The sequence below is a fragment of the Hypanus sabinus genome, chromosome 13, assembly GCF_030144855.1.
Source record: "Hypanus sabinus isolate sHypSab1 chromosome 13, sHypSab1.hap1, whole genome shotgun sequence".
Lineage (NCBI taxonomy): Eukaryota > Metazoa > Chordata > Chondrichthyes > Myliobatiformes > Dasyatidae > Hypanus > Hypanus sabinus.
In genome coordinates, this window is record NC_082718.1 from 109,801,058 (window position 1) to 109,828,607 (window position 27,550).

Below are 27,550 nucleotides of genomic sequence, written 5' to 3' on the forward strand. Positions count from 1 at the left end.
CCAGAATCAAGTGATTAGTGAAAGATCATGACCAATGCCTCTGTTATCTCCTCAGCAACCTCTCTCAGGACTCTGGGATGTAGTCCGTCTGGCCCAGGTGACATCCAGCTTAAAACTTTTGAGTTTGCCTAGCACTTGTTCCTCTGTAATAGCAATCATTCACTCCAACTCCCTGACACTCACAGACCTCTGGCACACTGCTAGTGCCTTGCACAGTGTAAACTGATGCAAAGTGCTTATTAAGTTCATCTGCCATTTCTTTGATCCTCATTACTATCTCACCAGCATCATTTTCCGGTGGTTCAATATCAACTCTGACCTCACCTTTACTTTTTATATAACTGAAAAAATTTATAGTATCCTGCTGTTTTGCCCTCATATTACATCTTTTCCCTTCTTACAGCTTTTTTAGTTGCCTTTTTTTGGATTTTAAGAGCTTCCCAATCGTCCAACTTCCCATTCACTTTTTCTGCCTTATATGTCCTTTCCTTGGCTTTTATGCAGTCCTTAACTTCCCTTGTCAGCCATGGTTGCCTCCTCCTGCCATTTGAGAACTTCTTCTATAGGACAAATCTATCCTATGCCTTGTGAACTATTCCCAGAAACTTTAGCCATCTCTGCTCTGCTGTCATCCCCACCAGTATCCTCCTCCAATCCACCTGGAGAAGCTCCTCTCTCATACCTCTATAATTCCATTTATTCCATTGCGATACTGATTCATGTGAGATATGCTTCTCCCTCTCAAATTGCAGTATGAATTAAATCATATTATGATCACTTTCTCCTAAGGATTACTTTATTTTAAGCTCCCTAATAAGATCTGTGTTATTACAGAACACCCAATCTAGGATAGCTCAAGCACAAGCTGCTCTATGAAGCCATCTTGTAGGCATTCAACAAACTCCCTCTCTTGCGATCTGAATACAATCTGATTTTTCCAATCCCCTTGCATATTGAAGCTCTCCAATGGTGTCATTACCCTTATTACATGCCTTTTCCAGCTCCCTTTGCAATCTCAACCCCACATCTTGGCTACAATTTGGAGGGCTAGATATGATTCCCAGAATGTTTTTTTCACCCTTGCAGATACTTAACTCCACCCACTAAGATTCAAAATTCATACTTTCAAGGAAATAGTAGGCCAGATTTTGCCATTCTTTGAAGATAAAGAATGGCTGCAGAAACTAGCCTACTTAGCAGACATTTTTCATGAAATGAACCAGTTGAACAAGTCTCTGCAAGGCCCTGGTGAAAATGTTTTGACTTCAAGTGACTAGATTCTTGAATTTAAAAGGAAACTGAATCTTTGAAAAAACCATGTTGTTAAAGGAAATCTTGAGGTGTTTCCACTTTTGCTTGGTCTTGAGAGTGAGGAAGGATATTAGGAAGTCTTGAGTCTTACTGCAGACCACCTGAGGGAACTACAAAACAAAATTGAACAGTAGTTTTTCTCCCTTTCAACACAAGTGTATGATTGGGTGAAGGGACCCTTTCTCTGATGAATCTTCCGCTGATTCTGAGAACTTGACTTTGAGAGAAGAGGAAGAACTTTGTGAGCTGCAATCTGATTGTGCACTCAAGATGAAATCTGCTGACCTGCCTCTGGACGAGTTCTAGATTTCTGTGAAAGAAGGGTATCTCATCATTTTTGCTGCAGTTTTCAACCTCTTACATGTGTTTAACAAGCATCAAGAGCAAGGCTAGAAATCGTCTTATTTCAGTTGAAGGTGAAATCAGTCTCTGCATATCTCTAGTTTGACCCAAAATTGAGTATTTGTGCAGTAAAGCACAAGCACAGGTTTCACATGCTAGGCCTATATTTGAGCCTGATCATGTCACTTAGTAAGTCTTGCATAAAATTGTGTTTTGAGCTGTAATTTTATTCATATTGCTTTGGCTTATGGTCCTTAGTAGCTTTACTATTCAAAATTGTAGATAAATTTTCATGTTATGAATAGCATTAATTAAAATCAATTTACAACCTTTATTTGAATTAAATCTACCAAGCCTACCTTTAGAAAAATTAAATTCCATTTTGGCATGAGCCAGTTATTGAACAGAAATGCCTTGTGCGTTTTAAAAATTTATTAAGGGGAAAGAAAGATTAATTTCAAGAAAGGCAAGCTAAGCTTAACTACCTGCTTTCCCCCCCAAGAAAAGTAGGCTAAAAATTCATTCTCTACTCAAAAGAGCATTTACAATTATTTTTGTATTATTATACTACAACATACTGATCACACTAACGTGCCATGAGCTGTAGATATAATAGTTTTTACACAGTGGTTTCTTGAGACCTAAAAATTATTTCCAGGGTTCCTCCAGGCTAAAAGGGCTGAGAAAGGCTGGGTCTAAGGAATATATTAATTGTTGACCTACATAATAGCACAGTTTAATTTCACATTGGGCTGAATTAATTAAGTCATAATGATGATTGAGTTCTTTATGTTTGTTTCTTATGCCTTGAGACTAAATTATGAGGGCAAAATTAATGAATATAAGGAGATTGATTGAAGCAGTTCTCTGTGTATTATGACACAGGAAAGGGCAAGAATCTTCAGTCTCGTGATGGTCATGATGCAATTATTGATATTCATATTGTGGATATATTTTCCTTGAAGATTTTGTTGTTATATTGAGCTCGTATTTTGCTTTAGATTTTCACATAAGCAGGAGATAATAGGGTGTTAATTGTTTGCTGAAGGCTTCAATAAGTTCTGCTTGGGTGATACAAAACATTTTTAGTGAACTGCTGAATTTCTGTTCTGATGAATAGCATACTTTCGAAAGACTAATTATTCAATGTTCTCAGGCATGGTGTCACCAGCAAAGCCCAACTTTTGCATAAATAAAAATCTGTGGCAGTTGTTTAAATTAAAATATTTATTTGCTGAAAGGATTAGAGGCATGGAGAAATGTAGAGTTTTTTGAAACAAATTAAGCTTCTGCAACGCTAAGGTTTATAAACAAGGCAAAGAGTACAACATTGAAACTGAAGAACCATTACATTTTGTTTTGTGTACCTTTTTTTTAGAAAGCATTTAAGGTCATTGAAAGGATGTTCACTAAGATTCTAACTAGGATGGGGAGATTTAATAATAAGAGAAGTTTTATATCAGAAAATTAAATTAAAATGATGGGTTTAATAAATTAACTCAGTATTTTCTAATTTTATTTCATGCAGTATTTTGTTATAATGTTGGTGCTTTTTAAGATGCGTGGTAGAAGTGGGATTCATAACATCTTAGAAAGGGAATCGATAAATGTTAAATATTGAATAAAATTTTAAAGCTACTGGGGAGAGAAGGACTGCAGTTAGTTTTGCAGAGAGTTAGTATAATTAAAAGGAAGGGTTTTTTTTATTTTGCTCAACTTTGTAATGTAATTTGTTTTTGATTAACAGTTATGTCTCACTAACATAATTATCCTTTCTTTTCTCTTAGATGCTCTGTTGGCTGACCTAGAGTCAACAACTTCACAGATTTCAAAGAGGCCCATTTTTATCCCAGAGGAGACACCATATTCTTATCCAACAGGAAGTCACATTTACCAGGAAGCATCCATGCCGCCACCAGTACCACCACCTCCCTCAGCTGATGCACTGAATGGGATAATCATTGACTCAGTTGAACAGTGGCAACCCCCTATTTCACGATATCAGCAGCAGCAGGTAAGTGTAAGTCATCATTTATCCATGGTTATTGTTCTTTGACACATCCAGCCACCACCAAACACTCCCAACTAACTTACTTTCCTTATGACAACTGAGTGAGTTTTCTATATCAAATTTGTACAGTCAACGTTTCTTGATGCTGCTTTATCTCCTCTTTCTGACTATTAATAGAAAGAACTCAACAAAATACCATAGACCTGATTAGACCAGAAAACCATACGGCATAGGAGCAGAATTAGGCAGTCCGCCGATTGAGTCTGCACTGCCATTCCATCATGACTAATTTATGCCCTGTAGCCATTGACATCATTACTAATCAAGAACCTATCAATTTCTGCTTTAACCATCTGTGGCAATGAATTCCACAGTTTCACCATCTTCTGGCTAAAGAAATTCCTCCTTATCTCTTTTATAAAGGGACATTCTTCTATTCTGAGGTTGTTCCCATTATAGGAAACATCCACTCTATCTAGGCCTTTCAATATGATTGGACAACAATTCTTCTTTCAAAAGTTTTGCTTCCTCAGAATTCTGTTTTTGTTTATGATAAACTGCTTGTAGTTGAACAGAAATATAATTTCAGACTACTTGTATTACATAGAAATTTGGAGTAATATAATGTGTTTACTTGTATAGAAACATAGAAAATAGTTGCAGGAGTAGGCCATTTGGCCCTTTGAGCCTGCACTGCCATTCAGTATGATCATGGCTGATCATCCAACTCAGAACCCTGTACCTGCTTTCTCTCCAAAACCCCTGATCCCTTTAGCCACAAGAGCCATACCTAACTTCCTCTTAAATATAGCTAATGAACTGGCCTCAACTGTTTCCTGTTGCAGAGAATTCCACAGATTCACCACTCTCTGTGTGAAGAAGTTTTTCCTCATCTCGGTCCCAAAAGGCTTCCCCTTTATCCTTAAACTGTGACCCCTTGTTCTGGACTTCTCCAACATCGGAAAGAATCTTACTGCATCTAGCCTGTCCAGTCCCTTTAGAATTTTATACGTTTCAATAAGATCCCCCCTCAATCTTCTAAATTCCAGTGAGTATAAGCCTAGTCGATCCAGTCTTTCTTCATATGAAAGTCCTGCCATCCCAGGAATCAATCTGGTGAACCTTCTCTGTACTCCCTCTATGGCAAGAATGTCTTTCCTCAGATTAGGGGACCAAAACTGCACACAATATTCTAGGTGCGGTCTCACCAAGGCCTTGTACAACTGCAGTAGAACCTCCCTGCTCCTGTACTCAAATCCTTTTGCTATGAATGCCAACATACCATTTACCTTTTTCACCGCCTGCTGTACCTGCATGCCCACCTTCAATGACTGGTGTACAATGACACCCAGGTCTCATTGCATCTCCCCTTTTCCTAATCAGCCACCATTCAGATAATAATCTGTTCTCCCGTTCTTGCAACCAAAGTGGATAACCTCACATTTATCCACATTAAGTTGCATCTGCTATGAATTTGCCCACTCACTTAACCTATCCAAGTCACCCTGCATCCTCTTAGCATCCTCCTCACAGCTAACACCGCCGCCCAGCTTCGTGTCATCCGCAAACTTGGAGATGCTGCATTTAATTCCCTCGTCTAAATCATTAATATATATTGTAAACAACTGGGGTCCCAGCACTGAGCCTTGTGGTACCCCACTAGTCACTGCCTGCCATTCTGAAAAGGTCCCGTTTACTCCCACTCTTTGCTTCCTGTCTGCCAACCAATTCTTTATCCACGTCAATACCATATCCCCAATACCGTGTACTTTAAGTTTGCACACTAATCTCCTGTGTGGGACCTTGTCAAAAGCCTTTTGAAAATCTAAATATACCACATCCACTGGCTCTCCCCTATCCACTCTACTAGTTACATCTTCAAAAAATTCTATAAGATTCGTCAGACATGATTTTCCTTTCACAAATCCATGCTGACTTTGTCTGATGATTTCACCTCTTTCCAAATGTGCTGTTATCACATCTTTGATCTGACTCTAGCATTTTCCCCATCACCAATGTCAGACTAACTAGTCTATAATTCCCCAGTTTCTCTCTCCCTCCTTTGTTAAAAAGTGGGGTTACATTAGCCACCCTCCAATCCTCAGGAACTAATCCAGAATCTAAGGAGTTTTTAAAAATTATCACTAATGCATCCACTATTTCTTGGGTTACTTCCTTAAGCACTCTGGGATGCAGACATTCTGGCCCTGGGGATTTATCGGCCTTTAATCCCTTCAATTTACCTAACACCACTTCCCTACTAACATGTATTTCCCTCAGTTCCTCCATCTCACTAAACCCTCGGTCCCTTACTATTTCCAGAAGATTATTTATGTCTTCCTTAGTGAAGACAGAGCCAAAGTAGTTATTCAATTGGTCTGCCATGTATAATGGTTTTGCAATAGTTCAATTAAGCTAAAAATGGTTTGTTTATGATTTTTATTTGTACTTGGTGTCTGAGACTTCTTGCTTAAGTATCCAACAATAATGGCCAGCATTGATGGATTCCAGTTGCCCTGATACCATTTCTCTTTGACCACAAGGCCTGGTGAAACCTTTCACCATGTTCATCATTAACAAACCCAAGATTTATAGGGAAGAAGTGTAAATGGGAATGCAGAAAATGAATCTTTAGTGATATGTTGCACATCATTGTCTTGTATGCTTGAAGCATGTTGTCAAGCAGCTGCACATAAATTGGTGCTCTGTAGCTGCCAAGAAAGTTATCAGTAAAATCTTAGATTACCTTCTATGCGATTTTCTCTGGTCCCAGTAGAGCTTCTTCAAATTGCCTGTCATTGATGATCTGTGTGATGTGTGAATCATCAAAAATGCCTTCCTTAATCAGTTATTCTGGGAAACATCTGTCTCAAATATCAAAACCCTTCATGGAAATTTATAGCCTTTCTAAAACCTGTTCTGCCATGCCACATCCCTCTTGCTAAGCATTCCTATGCATACCTGAACAAGATAGAAAATTTTTCAGATTATGTTGCAGGCATCATTTTAGTTGACTTGAATTATGAATTGAAGTATCAAATATAGGCGATTTTAAAAAAAAGATAAGTGAGTGATAGAGAAATTTCATGATAATTTTCATGATTAGCAGCCTAAAATCCATAAGAGACCCCCAGAAGTATTAAAGGAAGCAAAATCTTTGCTGCCCTGTGTATTCAATAGGTTTCAATGAGATCCCTCTGCATTCTTCTAAACTCCAGCAAATACAGCCCCAGAACCATCAAGTGCTTCTCATACATGAGCCCTTGATAATTCCTGGGATCATTCTCCAGAACCTCCTTTGGAACCTCTCCTTTCTTAGAAAAGGGTGCCAAAACTGCTCACAATCCTCCAAGTGTGGTGTGATCAATGCCTGACAAAGCCTCAGCATCACCTCCTTTCTTTTATCCTCAGATTACCCTGAGTTAAATAGACCTCTCTCATCAGTAATTGTGTACTGCTCTCATTCTTCAATATGCATTTCATATTAGTAATAGAGAAGAAAAGTTGTCTAGAAAAGTAGATACATGATACTTTCTCTTCATCTCTATTGAACTTTTCCCTGATTGGATTTGACCAAGCATAAGTCACCTTTGCACTTGTGGTATGTCCAGGAAGAATTGAATGACTCAATTCTCCTTTCAATGCTTCTTTAAGAGCATAGTAAAGAAAAATAGACCTCGTTGTTACACAGCACTCATTAGTGGGTCAACCTTTACTTCCCAGCACAGTGCCAGACTGGGTTTCCTGCCAGGAAAGTCAAAGCTTGCTGTCATCCTTTGTATGCTGCACTGCAATGCAGAATCTTCGTCCCAACCCTACCTTTGCAATCTCAGCCCTGAATCCTTCCTAATTTATTATCTTGTTGTCTTTCTAAACACACCCCGCTCCGCTTCTATCAATGCCAAATTCTAATGTTTTTTGCCACTTTTCTGCTCATGGTATGTAATTGCACTCACATTTTCATTTTCAAAATAACCATCAGTGAAGAGTTGGTGTGCTCATACTAGAACAGGCATGGGCAAACTACGGCCCGCGGGCCGTATGCGGCCCGTTAAGCTTTTTAATCCGGCCCGCAGAACTTGATGAAATTATATTAATAAACCTTGTTAACGTTTTTTCCCCGCAATTCTGTCGTTTTCCCAATAGATGACGCACTCTATATACATTTGTGGCGACCCATTTCCTTGCACATCCGAACTGGCTCACAATTAGCCAGCGTTCCGGCTAAGGGAGATAGCCTGCGGGGATTTGCGAGCACAGAGCTTTGGAGCCTCTGCGCAGGGGGGCTGGTTGAGGGAGGCTTAAAAGTGAGGCTGGGGATTTCGAATAAAGTTTTTTTCTTCGTCTGCAGTTACCGACTCCATGTCGTAATTTTAGTGCTGCATGCAGCACACCGCTACACACTGACCTTTGTTGAGGTGCAGCGTATTACTCCATGTTTGCGCTTTACTCTTTGTTCGGCTCGACCTATTTGTGTGAACAGGCGTTCAGCATCATGAACATCAACAAAGCCAGCCACAGATCCAAGTTAACTGACCAACACCTCAGATCCATCCTGAGAATCGCCACAACAAAACTAAATCCAGACTTTGATGCGCTGGCTAAAAAGGGAGACCAACAACACTGTTCCCACTGAAATTAAAAATAAGTTTCTTCGTTGTGTTATGTAAAAAATGCATTTGAAAATATTTTTTTTCAATAAGCCTTACATGTTACTTGTCATTTCTGTTAAGTGATGGACATGAGTAGTGCGCAGGTGCACGTACGTTCTCAAAATAAAAAATGTGCTCCAGATCAAATAACGCGCTCCGCATACTGGCGTGCTGTCACTGTTCTGTCCTTGTGCTGGTCGTTGTTGAGTTTTGGCACAGGGGACAATTGAATAAGAAGGAGCAGGACAAGTAGACCTGCATCTCCTACCGTTTTTGAAATAAAGACAGTCAGGAGGAGAGTGATGATGATAATATCTTGAAGGATAACAGAATTTTCAGTGCTTTAAAATAATAACTGTTACTGTTAAAAAAAAGCTGTATTTTATTCATTTAATTTTCAGTGTTTTAAAAGTCATTTCAATAAATAGCTAAATACCATGGGACTTCAAAGACAGATATTTTGTTGTAATGCATTTGTTCATTTTCAATTGAAATTAAAGCACATGTTTTCTACATATCCCATGATATTTTATTTTCTCTTATAAGGTGGATTACCAAAACACTCCGTCCATCTGCTCCTGGTCCGGCCCCCCTGTCAAATTTTAGAACCCTTTGTGGCTCTCAAGTCAAAAAGTTTGCCCACCCCTGTACTAGAACCTCTAGCTAAATGTTTCTTCAAAGCCTCCTTTAGTTTCCATAAAATCAGAAAAACCATATACGGTTTTGGGTCATTGGAAAGAATTTCTTCAATTTGGGAAGAAATCTTTATTGTATTTCAGTCAGAGGCTGAACATAACTGATATTTTGCCTAAAATATAATAGTACATTACATTTTGTGCAGTATTAAAGCATGGCAATGACAGGATGAGTATTTAGGAATACGATTCATAATGTTTTGTAAGAGTAAACATGGATAATGTGGCATTTAAGAGACTTTGAATTAAATAGAAACTTAACAGAGTGAATCGTAAAATACTGAAATCATCAGCCAATTTGTATCTGAATTTAGTTCTATTTTCCACTGAATCAATTAGAATGGTCCATATCTTATAGAATAGACTTGAACTCAAACAAATTGGCATGATTGCCCGTATCCAGGAAGAGCGTTACTCCTCTGAAATTCCACTTTAATTTCCTACAGTGGAATTCCAGTAGCACTGTCAAGTGTTTCCTGCTGGGCACCACTACACACAAGAATACATTTTGTTGGCAGAAGAGCTAAATAAATGTTGCAGCATTGGGATATTGGAATGAATGGTCTTGAACTAAATTCCCAGCATTGAAATAATTTGCAGCAAAAGGAGTTTAAGTACAACTTGTATTCTGATTGAAACCAGTAACTATTTTGTTCTACCATGACTGTTTCCAAGACAAGACTTGAGGGAACCTTGAATCAGCTTGATTATTTGTGAAAGGGGAAAGGGAGGTAAGCAAAATGGAATGTGAATATACTGCCAAACATTGAAGGGGATTGTACTGTTGATTCGTCTGGTTTCAGGGCAGCAGGCTACTAAAATCTTGTCAATTGCATCTGAAATGGTATTTTTTAGAGTGATAAGGGGAAAGTAGTAAATGTTACTTGAATTAATTTCAATAAATTTAGTGATAAAGGTTCCAAGTAAGAGACTGTAAAAGTTGAAGCAAATATCATTTAAAAGAAGATAGTCTTGAGGTTGGGGATAATATGTTTTCATTGATATATTCAATGCAATATGTATCTGTGACTTTTGATTATGGGAGGACGTTGAAGCTTTTTGATTGCAGTTTTTAAATCCACAGAAAACTAGGAAGAATTTTAGAATTCACATTGGTATGAAAGGGTAGAAAGCTAATAGGTGCCTAATGCAGTGCTATTTTGTGTGAAAGATAGGGTTCTTAACTGAATGCAAAAGCAGACAGATCTGGGATTTCAGGAGAGCCCTTAAGTGTAGATACACAGGTTGAAGATAGCTTTGAAAATTGTTACTTTTGCTTTCTAAGATAGACCAACGTAAATTTTCAACACCATTAAAGCCTTTGAGGATAAATACAGAAAAAAAAGATTATTTTTCTTGTTGGCATTGGAACATAAGGTTTTATGACAATGACGGAGGAGTGGTTTACTGGCCTTTCTTCTGATGAATTATTAAAACATGAAATGAGAACAAAAAATTCTGACATAAGGAGTTGATAACTTCTGCTGATAAATCAGCTGTGGCATCAGCGAAGTTAAAATAGTTTACAATTTATTTGTTTATTTAGATACCGCACAGAATAGGCCTCTCCAAGCCACGTCACCCAGCATCCTCCGATTTAACTCCATCCTAATCACGGGACAATTTATAATGACCAATTAACCTACTAACTGTTACATATTTGGACTTCGGGAGGAGATCGGAGCACCTGGAGAAAACCCACACATTCCATGAGGAGGATATACAGACTCGTTACAGATGATGTTGGAATTGAACTGCAAAATCCAACAGCTTGAGCTGTAATAGCATCATGCTAACCACTACGCTACTGTGAATTGTACTATTAAGTTCTATTAATCTATGAATATATAGAGTATAATTAATAGTTTCTTCCCTTGGTTATACAGGGTTACCAAGAAGAGGTTTCCCCTTCTACTGGAATCGCCAGCTCTCCTAAGGTACAGTCTGGAATATCATGCAGCCAGGCCATAAATTTAAATTGTCTTGACAGTAATTATGTTTTGTATTCTAGAGTTTTAATAATTCCCTGCTTCTCTACTGCGCTTTACACCACCTAAGCCTTAGGAGGTCTGTTGACCCTCCCCATGTATGTCTTTCTCAACTTCTAATGGATGAAAATTTGACAACTTTCACATACAAAAGAACGAACAAAATAAACACCATTTGCTGTGCCCAGGTGACACAATAACTGCAGCTGCAGAGCCATAAAACCTAACTACAATATGTCTCAAAAGAAATGAATTTGGATAGACATTTCTGTGGCCAAAATCTATAGAATCTAATTTATTTCCCGTGAATTTCAGAACATTTTGATCTGCAAATAGCCCCTTGAAAAATTAAAAGTGGCTTCAACCCAGAATTGATGTAGAACAGTATCCAACAACTGTTATTCTGGTTATTTTATTCTGTTATTGTACTATTTTGGTGTTAAAGCCCCTGGAATATTCTGTTCAGACAGAGTGAAATGTTCTGGGTATGATTTTAATCACACCAGTAGCAGTGCTGATGAATAACTACCCAGCAAAATGTGCTTGGAATGAGTGGTAGCATTCAGATTAGTTTTGTGTTCTTGGTCTGAGTTAGTGAATCACTCTTAAACTAATTTGTTAATTTAAGAATAAAAGAAAACTTAGAATTTCAGTTTTACTGTATGTGCAAGAGTCCTTTAATGCACTTGCACTAAACTGTAGGACATATGGTTTTGGGTCTGTTTTGTTTTTAGTCTCAGTGTATAGATTCTGCATCTGAAGATCATCATTAACTTGCCTGAATGTTAGATGTTCTTTATTTAATTCTCAGACTTACTCCACAAATGTGAAAAGCAGCTCCTCCTTTTCTCAAGATTCAGTCAGTCCTCCTGTCCCGCGTTCTGCTGAGGAAGATCATGTTTACAGGTACTCAACAGAGCAAGTTCATCTTTTAGGTGGGGTGGTAGACATGATTTTACTCCAGCAATTTCCTCTAATAATATAATTATAGGTACTTAATTCAGATGAATCATACGGCAGGCAGAATAATGATTATGGAAGGATGGTAATGTATATGATCCTGTGCCATAAGTTGTGGTATTTTGTTGAGACAGTACTCTTTGTAAATGCAGAAGCACATCAAAATTCCTTTTTTTAATAAATTTTTTATTGTATTTTCAAATGGTTACAGAAGGAAAAAAAAACTGATCAACCCTTCCCTCCCTCCCCTTAACCCCCCCCCCCCAAACATATTCCTGTAGAAAGAGGAAAAGAAAGAAAGAATGCCTGGATACCGGAAGATCCCCACATGCTCCATGGAGTTCATAATAGCTTTAGTATATATATTTATTTCTTTCCCCAAATAACCAATAATTTTATCTTCGGAGCACCTATATATTTAATCTTATCTTTTGTAAATAAGGTTGCCAAATTTTCAGAAATATTTGGTATTTATCTCTTAAATTATAAGTAATTTTTTCAAATGGAATGCAGCTAAAAGCTATATCTATTTTCTTAATGTATGTTAAATTTCTTTTTCTTTTCACTGGTATATTAAGCCCATTAACATTAAAACTTTAAAAATTCAGTAAATTAGTCATTATTTTTAACATGGTTACTCCAGTCTATAGTAATATCTAACTTTTCAACTTTCGTAGTACCTTGGGGAATCTTTTTAAAATTCTCTGTGTTGCTATGTGTCTTCCCCCCCCCCCCCCCACCCTGATTGTCCAGGCAAAGAAAGATTAAAGAAAAATAGATTATAAAGAAAAAATAACAAAATATCCCCCTACTAATGTTGTGAATAAAAAAAACACAACATTACCCCCCTCCGTTGTACGGGTCATGGCAATCTCCATGATTACACACGTGAATCCCGTAGAAATCGATCCGAAGTTTCCCCAGCTCCCCCGTAACATAAAATAGTATATATAAAAGAAGAAAAAATAATATCACTATTCTCGATTAATATTTCTCAAATTTTTACCTTTCTTCCCCCTGTATCATATAATTAAGAATATATTTAAATATTCTGCTGTCCTTAACCATCCATCAATTCCATTGTCTTCATCTTTAATCCGTTTCACTTTTAAATCTTTGGCTATGGTTAGCAAATATTTGGGAGTTCTTGTGCAAATTCTTCCACATCCCGATAATCAGTAAAAGATCTTCTTTTTCCATCATCCAAAAAAATTATCAGGGTTGCCGGGTGGCGCAATATAAATTTATAACCCTTTTCCCATGAAACTTTTTTCACTAGGCTAAATTCCTTCTTTCTCTTCAAAAGGTCATAACTTATATCAGGGTAGAAAAGAACTGTTTTCCCTTCTATCATCAATGGCCCATTTCTCTTTCTGGCACGTTGGGCGGCCGCCTTCAGGATCTTTTCTTTATCTTGATATCTTAAGCATTTTATCAAGATTGATCGTGGGTTTTGATCAACTTGAGGTCTTGATCTTAAGGCTCTATGAGCCCTTTCAATTTTAATTAACTGGGTTCCTTCTTCCATTTCCAAAAATTTCCGGAATTCATTTTTGAAAAAAAATTATTGGATCCTCTCCCTCTATACCTTCTTTAAGTCCAACAATCTTAATTTTATTTCGTCTGTTAAAGTTTTCAAGTACATCCACTTTTTCCAACAACCGTTTTCTTTCTGATGTCCAGGCAGAAATATTATCTTCCATTTTATTCACTCTATCAATGGTGTCTCCTGTTATTTCTTCCAAGTTTTTAATTTTCTTGTCCATTTTGTCCTGTCTTTTCATCATTTATCAAACATAATCTTCATATTTTTATTACTTTTAATGCTTTTAATTCATGCATTATTTGCACCAAAGATTTTTTTAATGTCTCCAATATCACCTTCAACCTCTTCCTGTTGCTCTTCTTTGTTTGTCTCTCTTCATCTTCGTCTGATCTATCCAGAAAATCTGATTCCACCTCATATTCACTTTCACTTTTAGTTCCGATCATAGCTGGGATTTGTAGTTTGGGTTGCTCGTGTTTGCGCATGCCCCTTCCTTCACGCATGCGCAATTCCTGTTGCTCTTTTTTTTGGAAACGGTTGATGTTGCTCCAGTTTCCTGTTCTGTATCATTGGTGGTAAAATGCACTTGAGCCCGAGGCTCTTTCATGGCTGCTGGCCTTGATTCTTTTCCAACTTGTCTTCAAAATAGTAGTTTTCTTCTGCTTCTGTTTAGGAGACATATCTTAAGACAATCCTGAGTAGTTTATAAGTAATTTTTAAAAAGTATTTACTAACTTTTCTTCACTTAAACATTATTTGACTGGTTTTTTACGGGAGAGCTGGATTTCCACGTCTCAATCCTACGTCATCATGTGACATTCCCCCCCTCCCCCCCCAGGCACATTAAAATTCTTGAACAAGAAGTGCTTGTTGAAATAGAATGAATTTGTTCATTTAGGAGTTCTCGGAAAGAAAAGTTGCATTAATAGCAAGACAAAGGATGCCTTTTTAGATAGAGTGATAGTAACAGATGAAACAGATCCTTTCTCAGATAACATGTCTCCTAAGATGAGGCTAAGTACATAATGGACGAGCCGTCAGAGTTTTGAGAGACTCATAAATGGAAATATTTTTATGCCACTTTGCTACTGTTGTCTAGTTCTATTTCTAATGTTAAAAATAAGCATCATCAGTAAATAACATAAGCTTATTAAATGTCCCTCCACAGCAATGCAACTATATGGCAATAACTTCCAGTTATTTGGCAACATTAATTCAAAAAATCCTACTAAAGTACTCTGCAGAAGTCAGTGAGGAGACAAATGATCTGCAAAATTAATAGGATGGCTGAAATTTTTTCATTTTGAAGACAGTTACATTAAAGATTTGCCAGGATAGAAAATGCAGGGAGATGACCATGGGCTCAGCAAAAGGACAGGACAGTCTGCAAATTGGAAGGAAGGAGTAAATACAGCAAAATGATGCTCAACTCATGGGTGAATAAACATCTTTTGGGCTTCCAGCCAGGTACAAATATCAATTTTAATCAATGTTTCAATGAAAAACTCTGCCATCTTCATCAGAGATGATGCTTAGGCATGTTTAGTCTAATGGTATATATAGCCCCGTCATCTATCTTTCCTGACTGGTTAATTCTCATCTAATCAGGTTTCCTCTGTCCCACCTTGTTTACAATTTAATTCCAGACATGCCTAGGCTTCGTCCCTTATGAAGATGGCAGAATTTTCCACTGAAACATCTGTTAAAATTGATACCTGTACTTGGCTGGAAGCCCGAGAAGAGTTTATTTGTCATATAGGCTGGGAAAGCACGAGATCACCTCTTGAGTGTTTAAATGAGAGACATCAGTGTTACTCATTATTGCCTGTTTAATGGTGAAAGGGTGCAGGTTAGTAAAAGGTATTGTGATTTTGGGATGTTCAGCCCTACTTGTGCCCTCCTGTAAATATCATCAGTAACCATGTTTTATTTTTATTTTAAAATTGTGCAAGTTGTATGACTGATATAAATGTGATATACTTTTAAATGTATTTGTGTTTAAAGCACAAATTATAATGTTACAATCACTATGATGTTACTCCCTATTGTGTAAACTAATGATGTAGATACTGTTGAATGGTGTTAATGCTAATGTGTGAGTGAGGTATCCATCTGTGCACAGTGTGACTCAATCAGCATAGGTGCACTACAAGGCTGTGTGGTTAGCCCCTGCTCCACTTGCTTTACACTAATGACTGTGTGGCTAAGCACAACTCCAGTTTCATATTCAAGCTTGCTGATGGTATCACTGTTGTTGGTTGAATCAAAGGTGGTGATGAATCAGCATATAGGAGTGAGATTGAAAATTTGGCCGAATGGTGCCATAACAACAACCTTTTGATGTCAATAAGACCAAGGAGCTGATTACTAACTTCAGGAGGAGGAAATCAGAGGTCCATAAGCCAGTTCTCATTAGAGGATCAGAGGTGGAAAGGTTCAGCAACTTTAAATTCCTTGGTGTTATCATTTCAGAGGACCTGTCCTGGGCCCAGCACGTAAATATAATTACAAAGAAAACATGGTAGTGCCACTACTTCCTTGGGAGTTTACGAAGATTTGGTGTGACATCTAAAACTTCGATAATTTTTTAAATAGATGTGTAGTGGAGAGTATATTGACTGGCTAGCATGGAAACACCAATGCCCTTGAATGGAAAATCCTTCAAAAATAGTGGATGTGGCCCAGCCCACCATGGGTAAAGCCCTTCCCACCTTTAAGCACATCCACAGGAAGCATTGTGACAGGAAAGCAGCATCCATCATCAGGACCCCCACCACCCGGGTCATGCTCTCTTCTTGCTGTTGCCATCAGGAAGAAGGTACAGGAGCCTCAGGACTCACACCACCAGGTTCAGGAAGAATTATTACCTCTTTTAAACCAGAGGGGATAACTTCACTCAAATTCACTTGCCCCATCATTGAAATGTTCCCACAACCTATGGACTCTTTCAAGGTCTCTTCATCTCAAATGCTTGATATTTGTTGCTATTTATTATTATTACTTTATTTTTGTATTTGTACAGTTTGTTTGCTGTGCACATGAGGCTGAACTTTTCCACACTGGTTGTCCAATCTGCTGGTGCGGTCTTTCATTGATTTTATTATGGTTATTATTCTAATATGGATTTATTCAGAATGCCTGAAAGAAAATGTATCTCGGGTTTGTATGTCGTGACATGTACATACATCGATAATAAGTTTACTTTGAACTTTGAATTAACTGAGCTTTTAGATTACAGTATGCTCCTATTCTGCTACATCTGCAGCTTCCCCAATAAAACAAAGTCTTCAGAGCCATCACCGGTTGTCATGACCACTTCACTGGGTAGTAATCTCTCAGAACTGGATCGTCTCCTATTGGAACTGAATGAGGTGCAACACAATCCACCTAGCAGTTTTGTATCAGGCAAGTACTTTTTTTTTATTATTAGTTTTTTTTATACATTTTACAAATTAAAAAAAACCCAAATCAGAATGAGGAACATTATTACAGTGCAAAATTAAGCATACAATGACAATATGATACAAAGAAAGAGAATTTTAAAAAAAAGCACCTAAATTGAAGACAAGTAAACTTAGTATCCTCCCCAACCCCACAACACAAAAAAAAAACTCCAGACCAACCACAACACAATATAGAGAATATAAATCAGGTCAATCAAACTCCCAGACTGTGAGTCAGCAACAGAGGATAATAATACCTACTACCAGAAAAAAAAGGGAGCTGAAAGCAAGGGACCGAAAAAAAGAAAAAATCCCTGGTCAAGAGGAAGGTTATGAAAATACTAGATAAAAGGTCCCCAGACCTTATGGAACTTTAAATCCGAATTAAGAACTGAATAATGGATTTTTTCGAAGTCAGGCAAGTACTTAATGTAACACGCAGTAATGTCTATCTTATAAGCTGTTTTTATCCAGTTCTTTCCAAAAATCTGTTCTTCAGAGTAGTATATGTTTTTGTTTACTTGCCTTTTCTCTGTTCCTGTAAACTGTCCTGCCTTGGATCCATGGCCCCCTGTCACAATGAGGCCATACACAGGTTGGAGGAATAGCACCTTATATTCCAAATGGTGTAGCCTCCAACCTGATGGCATGAGCATTGATTTCTTGAACTTCCGGTAATGGGTCACCCATCCCCCCCCATTCCCTTTCCCTATCCTGTTTTCCCTGTCTCACCTCATCTCCTTGCCTGCTCATTGCCTCCCTCCGGTGCTCCTCCTCCCTTTTCTTTCTTCCATAGCCTTCTGTCTTGTCTTATCAGACTGCCCCTTCTTCAGCCCTGCATGTCTTTCACCAATTAACTTCCCAGCACTTTACTTCATTTTTCCCCCTCCTGGTTTCACCCATCACCTTGCGTTTTTCTCTCTCCCTTCCCCCTCTTAAAATCTACTCCCATCTTTTTTTCTCCTGTCCTGCTTGAAGGGTCTTGGCCTGAAATGTCAACTGTACCTTTTTTCCCCATAGATGCTGCCTGGTCTGCTGAGTTCCTCGAGCATTTTGTGCTAGAATTTTCAGCATCTGCAGATTTTCTCCTGTTTGTAATTTATTCAAACTGTTTTGCTTTTTCTATCATAAGCAAATTTAGTCTATACTAACAAGCTTCCTTCATTGCCATGATCTTTTAACTTGTGTATCAATCCCTTATATGGCATCTTGTTAAATGTCTATTGGAAGTATAGATTGTTGCATTTCAATAACAGTTCAGAAATAATCCACATGTTGCAAAGTTCTGTAGGATGTCCTTAAGAAGTAACTGTGGTGCAGTTTAAATGCAACTTCCTGTTTTACATTAGAAATGAGCAAGAAGTCCTAGGGAATTGATAGAGTCTCAATTAATAGAGCTTTGGTAAATATTGATGAAACATTTGAATTATCCTTGAGCTTTTGCTGTGATTTTGTTGTTTGAATGTTTTTCCTCAGATGAGTCCAACCGCAGCCCCCATTCTACTCCTGTCAGTAGTTCACAATACACTGGTCAAGAAAATGGAACTCAAGTGGGGAAGAAAGTGCCTCCTCCAACAAAAGAGAAGCCCAAGAGAAATGGGGGCCGAGGAATTGAGGATGTACGGCCGAGTGTGGAGAGCTTATTGGATGAACTGGAGAGCTCAGTTCCCAGTCCAAGGTGTTCATCTGTTGTTATTTTAATTTCTCACTTACTTGGCAGTAGATTGAGGAATCTATGTTTATAACAATAACTACTGTAAAATAATAATTCAGCTATATCTTTGCTTGCTTTTCTGTAATTTTCCTTCTGGGACAATAATTTCAACAAAAAAGATTGCATATGCGATTTCAGATAGGTGGAATCTGATGACAATGTGTACAGTTTCAGCAAGCCCTATTTTTAAAATCTGGCATCAGTATGGTTCTGTATGCCATGAGCATTGGATCATGAAATTATTATGGCACAGGAGGACACCATATGACAAAATAAGCCATTGCCAGCTCTTATTTGAGCAGCCCTTTCAGTTATTTCCCCATAACTCTGTGGATTCTTTCTGAAGCACTATCCAATTCCCTCCTGAAAGGGAAGGCAGTGATTGATTTTGTTTCTATCACCCTTACTGGTAGTGGCTATACTTCAAATACAAATATGTCACTAATACTTCCTGCAATTTTTTTAAGGAATCTTTCTTCATATCCTCACTGTGATCTTTTACCCAACGTTTAGAATTTTATGCCCCCAGGTCTTGAACTAAGTTAATGAATGCAGCTTCCTTCTATTTACCCTACCTCATCAAGTCATGATCCTTCTCACTTTCTTCAAATCTGCCTTTGAAAAACAACAGCAGCTTCTCCCATTTAACCTTGCTGCTGATGCCCCTCTTCTCTGGTACTAATCCAATAAAAGTTTCTTAGTGCAGTGGATTCCGTTTAATTGGGACACATTGGAACCAGTTCATTTTGGCCAAATTAACCGGCTACCCCCAATTAGCTGAAGCTTTATGGAAATAGTTCAAAAGGTATTAAAAAGAGGCCAACTACTATTTAACCAGGTAGCAAATTATGAACAGATTAGAATACTACCATACTACTAGAGAATCATAAAACTGTGTATTAGTTCCTAATAGTTATCGATGGAGGAATTCATTCAGTGTACAATGCCAGGGAGGGGTAGCACCTCCTTTGAAGGGGCTTGTCATGATCATTCTGGGGCGGCTCACTCACCTGTGGCTCCAAGTGGCTGTCTGTATGTAACAATATTCATACCCCAGTATACCACTTCGATAGGCAGGCTAAACCAGGTGAGGGCAACGGGTGGCTCTCGTTGACTGGTGAAATAGGGACATACTTGTCCTATCATGTAAAGTTAGCTCTGGCAGATTGGGTAGAATGGTAGTGTAGTAGTTAGCACAATGCTTTACAGGTGATCTGGGTTCAATTCCCACCACTGCCTATAAGGAGTTTGTACATTCTTCCCTTAACCGCATGGGTTTCCTCCCATAGCCCAGAGACATATCAGTTAGTAGGCTAATTGGTCATGGTAAACTATCCTGTGATTAGACTATATTAAACAGGGATTGCTGGGCAGCGTGGCTCGAAGGGAGGGAGGGCCTATACCTCACTGTCTCTCAATTAAATAAAAATGAAATGAGATCAAAAGTGAGATCCAACGGCCAAGAAGGTTGTTCTGAAACACTTCATGGAGAGTAAAGGGCATAAGAAGGCACAGAGGAAGTCATGGTTATCCACTGCAACCGAGGAAGACCCCAGTTTCTGACGACTACTCATATCACTGGACCTAACTTCCAAAGATGAGAGTATGGAACTGTCCCAGTGCAACAGTGTTAAAAACTCTACTGCACATGTTTCACTGTCATTGTCAGATATGATAGACAATCAACACGCTGTTATGTTCTGTTAATTAACTGTAAATAAAATTAGCACAGACACCTAGTGCAGATAATGGACTGCCTTCATACAATGCTTTCAACATTGAAGATGATTGTTGATATCTTCAAATTCTTCATAGTTCCAAACTTATTGATGCAGTGAAATTGTTTCATTTTCATTCCCAGCCATTTCTGGCATCTCCAAGTCTGAAAGCTTAAAACCACAGTGAGCAAAACCATTTTTTTGCAACTTTGTTATCAAATACAAGTACTTGACTCTGCATAGCTTTGTGGCACATTTATATAGTGGCACATTTCTAGAGGGTGGATCTTTATTTCTATCTATTCTCAACCCTTGAAATCTCAGAACCTCTATTTTGATAGCAAGCATTTATATTGGAGTTTTATCAAATCCTGGGAATTCATATAAATGACATCTATTGTGTTTCCTTTCTCCATCTTTGTTATCTTTACTACAAACAATGTAGTTCAAAGTGCTTTACAATGGGATAAAGTGCAAACATGAAATTTTTTTTAAAAAGTGCCTTGTTATATTCAGCCTGGTTCTCGCTTGACTTATTATTCTGAAATACATCATAGGTCCCAATTTTTCCAAATTCTCTTCACCATCCCTTCCAACCTATAACTCCAAGATAAAATTCTCTTGAGTACCTGCACTGTTTTCTGTTTTTGTTTCAGATTTCCAGCATGTTCAGTTTTTTTCACTTTGTACCCAATATACCATGTATGCAGATGGCATGGATTGTGCTCGGCAAAGGCCATCTCCCGAAGAGGGCATCTTAAACACTTATTTATGACTATTTCCAACTTTGCCATCAAGGGTTTAGATCTAATTAATTCAATAAGGAACAAAGAAAATAGAAGCAGGACCGGTCATTTGACCTCTTGTGACCCACTGTTCAACAATGTAGGGCAAATCTCTCTCAGGAACTCAACTCCCACTATTGTAAATAATGTTTCCATAAGAGTTGATCAGAGGTTGGAAATTTTGTGGCAATTAGCTTTGTTCCTGACACTCGTCTATCAACCATCCCAAAGGTGACAGGAGTTTGGAACACTGTCTACTTGCCTGAATGAGTGCAGCTCCAACAACCCTTCAGAAACAGAACACATTTCAGGATAAGTGTGACAGTGGGAAAGTGTGTATGGAACCAGAGGAAATAGCAGAGGTACTTTAATGAATACTTTACTTCAGTATTCACTATGGAAAAGGATCTTGGTGATTGTACTGATGACTTGCAGCTGACTGAAAAGCTTGAGCATGTAGATATTAAGAAAGAAGATGTGCTGGATCTTTTGGAAAGCATCAAGTTGGATAAGTCACAAGGACTGGATGAGATCTACACCAGGCTACTGTGGGAAGCGAGGGAGGAGATTGCTGAGCCTCTAGCAATGATCTTTGCATCATTAATGGGGACGGGAGAGGTTCTGGAGGTTTGGAGAGTTGCAGATGTTGTTCCTTTATTCAAGAAAGAGAGTAGAGATAGCCCAGGAAATTAGACCAGTGAGCCTTACCTCAGTGGTTGGTAAGTTGATGGAGAAGATCCTGAGAGGCAGGATTTATGAACATTTGGAGAGGTATATTATGATAAAGAATAGTCAGCATGACTTTGTCAAGGGCAGGTTGTGCCTTACGAACCTGATTGAATTTTTTGAGGATGTGACTAAACACATTGATGAAGGAAGAGCAGTAGATGTAGTGTATATAGATTTCAGCAAGGCATTTGATGAGGTGCTCCATGCAAGGCTTATTGAGAAAGTAAGGAGGCATGGGATCCAAGGGGGCATTGCTTTGTGGATCCAGAACTGGCTTGCCCACTGAAAGCAAAGAATGGTTTTAGACAGGTCATATTCTGCATGGAGGTTGGTCACCAGTAGAGTGCCTCAGTGATCTGTTCTGGGACTCTTACTTTTGGTGATTTTTATAAATGACCTGGATGAGGAAGTGGAGGGATGGGTTAGTAAGTTTGCTGATGACACAAAGGTTGGAAGTGTGGTGGATAGTGTGGAGGGCTGTCAGAGGTTACAGCAGGACATTGATAGGATGCAAAACCTATGCAAAAAAAGAAGACACAAGTTTAAGGTGCTGGGGAGTAGGTACAGAGGAGATGTCAAGGTTAAGTTTTTTACTCAGAGAGTGGTGAGTGCATGGAATGGGCTCCAGGCAACGGTGGTGGAGGCGGATATGATAGGGTCTTTTAAGAGACTTTTGGATATGTACATGGAGCTTAGAAAAATAGAGGGCTATAAGTAAGCCTAGTAATTTCTAAGGTAGTGACATGTTCGACAGAACTTTGTGGGCCGAAAGGCCTGTATTGTGCTGTAGGTTTTCTATGTTTCTATAAAGCAACTTGCTTGATTAGCATCTGTTCCACCCCACTAAGCATTCATTCCCTCAGTTGTCAGCACAATATAGCCACAGGGTGCCCAATTAACAAAATTCACCAGTAAACCTTGGGGAAATAGATATTTAACGATCAGATGTATGACATTGAATAGGCACATGTTATTGGTTAATGTAATAGCTGCCCAGAACTCCATGATTTCTTCCAGTAAGGACCAGGGCAGCAAATGTATTTGCATGTCTCACACCATTGTGATTTGGAATTTATCACTGTTCTTACAACCTTGTATGAGAACACTCCAATTTTGTTTCAGTTCACAAATAGTTGCTTCAGTTCAGAATTCTGAACTTGATTGCAGGTGTTGAATTTTGTTGTAGTCTTGGGTAACACTGATCAATTTTGTCTCCTTTTCAGTCCTGCAACAGCTGCATCTCCAGTGGGTGGACCGGCCTCTCAGCGTGGCACTCCGAACCAACAAGCTCGCATGTCTGCATCCTCTGCAACTCGTGAGCTTGATGAATTAATGGAATCTCTCTCTGAATTTAAGGTCCATGGCAATGTGAGTACAATCAGATTTCTGCTCCTTCTGAGTCCATTAATGGATTCACAAGCCTGAAGCATTTGCTTTATTAGTGGTCCGTGTGATTTTGTGCAGCTCCTAGGAAAGTGTAGTCAGCAACATGTGTTGTTGTTAAAGCAGTAAAAAAATGATCAGGAAAATGTTAGCTTTATTTTAGAGAAAATCTCAAGTGAGTTTTTACTGAGCCTTGAGTAGTTCTTTCTTTCTTTTTCAATTTTTTTATTATCATTAATAATATGAACAAAATACAATTGATATATTAATAAAGGGATTACAAACATACAAATTCCCATTGCACATGAAAGAATACATAAGCAATGATTACAATATATATGAGTTTTCCCAAAACATGAACCATACAGTGTATGTATGAACAAGGTAAATCTAGGTATTTCATAATATATAATATAAAAAAACACAGAAAAAAGAAAAATAATTATGCAAAAATAACTAAACTATTAATCTAATAGCTAATAAAGAAGAAAAAAAAGCAAAAAAAGAAAAGAAAGAAAAACTAGAAAAAAAAGGGCTGTCTATAATATCTCACAAGAATACATAATCATCAGTGTCATCAACTCCGATCTTCTCAACATAAATAAGATTAAAGCTGGAAAATCAAATAAGCCTGGAACAGGGTCATATTACATCATATGAAAATATTGAATAAATGGTCTCCATATCTTTTCAAATTTAATATAAGTATCAAATACACCACTTCTAATTTTTTCTAAATTTAAACAACATAGTTTGAGAAAACCAATGAGGATTAATTTCCTTCCAATTCAGCAAAATAGTTCGTCTAGCCATCAGAGTGAGAAATGCGACAGGCGGAAGAAGATAACTGCAGTAAGTCCATCATTGGTAAACCAAAAATTGCGGTAATAGGATGGGGTTGTAAATCGATGTTCAATACTGCAGAGGTAATATCAAAAATATCTTTCCAATATTTTTTCAAAAGCGGACATGACCAAAACATATGAGTTAAAGACGCAGTTTCAAATTGACATCTATCACAAATAGGATTTATATAAGAATAAAAATGAGCTAATTTATCCTTGGACATATGGGCCCTATGTACTACCTTAAATTGTATTAATGAATGTTTGGCACATATAGAAGATGTATTAACTAATTGAAGAATTCTATTCTAATTCTCAATAGGAATAATAAGATTAAGCTCTCTTTCCCAATCATTTTTTGTCTTGTAAAGGGGTTCTGAATGTATCTTCATAATTATATTATAAAGTTTTGATATAAGCCCTTTTTGAAAAGGGTTTAATTCAAACAAACACTCCAAAATTTGGAAACATAGGAAGTACAGTACTTAAAAAATGCCTAATCTGTAAATATCTAAAAAAAATGAAATCTAGGCAAATTATATTTATTAGTTAATCGCTCAAAAGACATAAAACAATTGTCCAAAAATAAATCAGAAAATCTTAGTAATCCCTTAGTTTTCCAAGCCGAATAAGCTTGATCTATAATTGAAGGGTGGAAAAAGCAATTAGATACAATAGAAATATTTAAAACGAAATGAGTCAACCCGAAAAATTTCCGAAATTGAAACCATATACGTAAAGTATATTTAACTATCGGGTTGTCAATTCGTTTCGGCAATTTAGAAAGAGCAAAAGGGAGAGAAGTCCCTAAAATAGAACCCAGAGCATAACCTGGTACTGATTTAATTTCCAAACTCACCCAATGAGGGCCAGAAGATCCATCCCAATCTTTCAACCAAGTAGTTCTTTACTGAAGCAGAACTTTACCTAGGAAAGATGTACTATCTAGGTCCAGGTTCTGGAAAACAGTCAATGTTTTTCATTCCTCTTATTGAAAGTGTTAGATCTGACTGTGTCAGACAATTGCTAACTATGTAATTAGAATTTAAAGTAGAAATTCCATTGTGTTTTCTTTACTATCTTTACACAAGTGCTTTTGGAGATTAATATGTGTGGCTTGAAATCAAATGGAATAAGTTCTGAACTATTAAAGGTATTTGTATTGTTGGAAACACCCTGTAATACTTTTTTGCACAAACTTTTTAGATAAGAGTAACATACTTGTGCATGTAAAAAAGGGAATACAAGTAATGCAGTAACAGAGTGATGGAATATGTATGTCAAGAAGTGCAAACTTGGGCATGAGATGGCAAAAATATACTTGTGATGTTGGGGTTATGTATTACAACATGAGATGTGAGCCATGGAGAAACTGAACATAGCAATTTCACAAGACATTGATTTTGCGCATGTCATTAGCATATTGGAGGGAGAGTGAGTGGGATGATGATAGGTGCTGGGGAATAGATGGTGTAAGAGTTGCTGGGGAAGTCTATGGTAGGGCATGAACATGAGAGAAATTTGTTGTTGAGGCAAGGCAGGAATGTTAAATAACAGGATGAATGGAATGTGTATGAAACAAGTGAATAATTAAAATCTTTATTTATTTTATCTTATTCTTTGTTACTTTTTTTTCTGTTTTCTATCCTTTGTTGCACTCCTTTTCCCAATTCAGGCTGGTACTCTAACTCCAATAAGTTTTGAACCAGGTGAAAAGCAGAAAACATCTACTCCAAATATACTGTTAGTTTCGACTCCTGTCCAGTCTCCCATTTCTCCACCAACATCTGGTGTGCTCTTATCTGTGCCCAGCAATACTCAGTTTATTTCTAATGGTACAGCCTTGCCCTCTCCACTATCAAGAACACCCAGTCCCCTGGAGCTGTTACGCATAGATGAGGAGCCTAGTACATCACAACTATATGCAAATGCATTATCTAACCATGCCACTTCATCACTTCACCATATGGTGGTGCATCCATCTGTTGATGTAAATACAAAATTGGACATAAATGTTCCTCCAGCAGTGATGCTGCCCATTTTGGAATCTCCTGAGCCATATACAGCCAGACTCGGGGACCTGCAGAAAACTGGAAGTGAAAAAAAATCTACAGAAAATGAAATTTTGTCCTTTTCTTCGAATACTACTAAAAATATCTCCAAATCCACGTTAAGCTCAGGCAGTGGTCAGCAAGAGGTTGATAAATCCCTAATTGCAGACTTTGCTGAGATGAATGAAGCCTTAGAAAAGTTGCTGTCCTTGTATCCTGAGGCTATGCCAGAAGACCACCTAGAGACAAAGCAACAAATCCTTGACTCTACAGTGATGTCAGTGGAGAAACCATTAGAGTGCCCCTCTGCTACAGAGTTTTCCTCCTCAGAGCTGACAAGAGATGGAAAACTATTGTATCAGCAGAAATTTGCAGCCAAATTTGAAAGAGAAAATTCAACAAAATTATCTAGTCTCAACAAGATGTATGAAAAACCTGCAGAACCGATGGCACAACAGCACCAAAAACAAGGCAGGGAATTGGCAGTTGAACAAAATAATGTGAATGGCTGTTCAGAGCATCTTCATCCAAATGAGAAAAGGCAAAAAGAGAAGTTTGATTTGCCTCCAGTTCAAATACCTCCAGTGGAACGGGTTTCTGCTTCTCGTCAGGCAGGCAGAGAGCTTGAATATGGAATGCTTTGTAGAGTTTTGCTGCACGATCCCCTTATGCATGGTCAGATTAACAATAAATACATTTTATACTGTTGCACAACTCCATGCATCTAACAACGTCTATGACCCAACCAATACTGACATTTTAACGGCAGTATTGTTAAATAATTTTTGTGTAAGTCTCAGTGTGATGAACAGTGATTACAGTACTTTCTAATCCATTTAATAACACAGGTCCTAGACACTGAATCTGTTTTAATCTTTGCATTATAATCTGTCATATACTAGTCAAATCATAAACCTAGTATATGATGAATTATAATAGAGTTCTGACCTCAAAAGGTTCAGTGACATCCCATCAGAGATCACTTACATATACCATTGGGTACTCTCATGAAATTAATTTCTTGAATTTGTATCCAAGCCATTATGCTGTTGAAATCTCAAAATCCTGGTTTTCTACAGGATTTAATGAGAAGGATTGTCATTATGTCAAAAGAAATGGAGAAGTGGCACCATTGGAGCCTTTTTACCTGAACCTTGCAGGAGAAGTGCCTTCACAGCTGTCCATATATACTACAATGCTACTAGAAAATCTATGTGGTGCTTTCTTTAGTGATAAGTGTTCAGCATAATGTAGTATAAAATGCCAATTTAAAGACTGCATGTTAACCAGTGTGTTGAGTGGAAATACTGTGTATGAAGGTTGTATCTGTGGAAATTTTCATGCTTGCTTTCAAGACTGGCATTTCATTCTACAATC

General features: G+C 37.8%; 1 protein-coding gene across 3 annotated transcripts in view; it reads left to right on the forward strand.

Annotated features, from left to right (window-relative positions):
* The window catches only part of LOC132404285 (paxillin-like), a 185,303-nt gene that overhangs the window by 125,974 nt on the left and 31,779 nt on the right, over nt 1–27,550 (forward strand). The window contains exons 2-7 of one of the 3 annotated variants that reach the window (XM_059988454.1): nt 3,441–3,673; nt 10,898–10,948; nt 11,811–11,905; nt 16,771–16,910; nt 18,425–18,626; nt 23,118–23,262. In XM_059988454.1, coding sequence (XP_059844437.1) covers nt 3,441–3,673; nt 10,898–10,948; nt 11,811–11,905; nt 16,771–16,910; nt 18,425–18,626; nt 23,118–23,262 — 866 coding nt within the window. Of the gene's footprint in view, nt 1–3,440; nt 3,674–10,897; nt 10,949–11,810; nt 11,906–16,770; nt 16,911–18,424; nt 18,627–23,117; nt 23,263–27,550 lie in introns of those variants that run through there. The other 2 variants (XM_059988455.1, XM_059988456.1) reach the window with 2 other exon arrangements.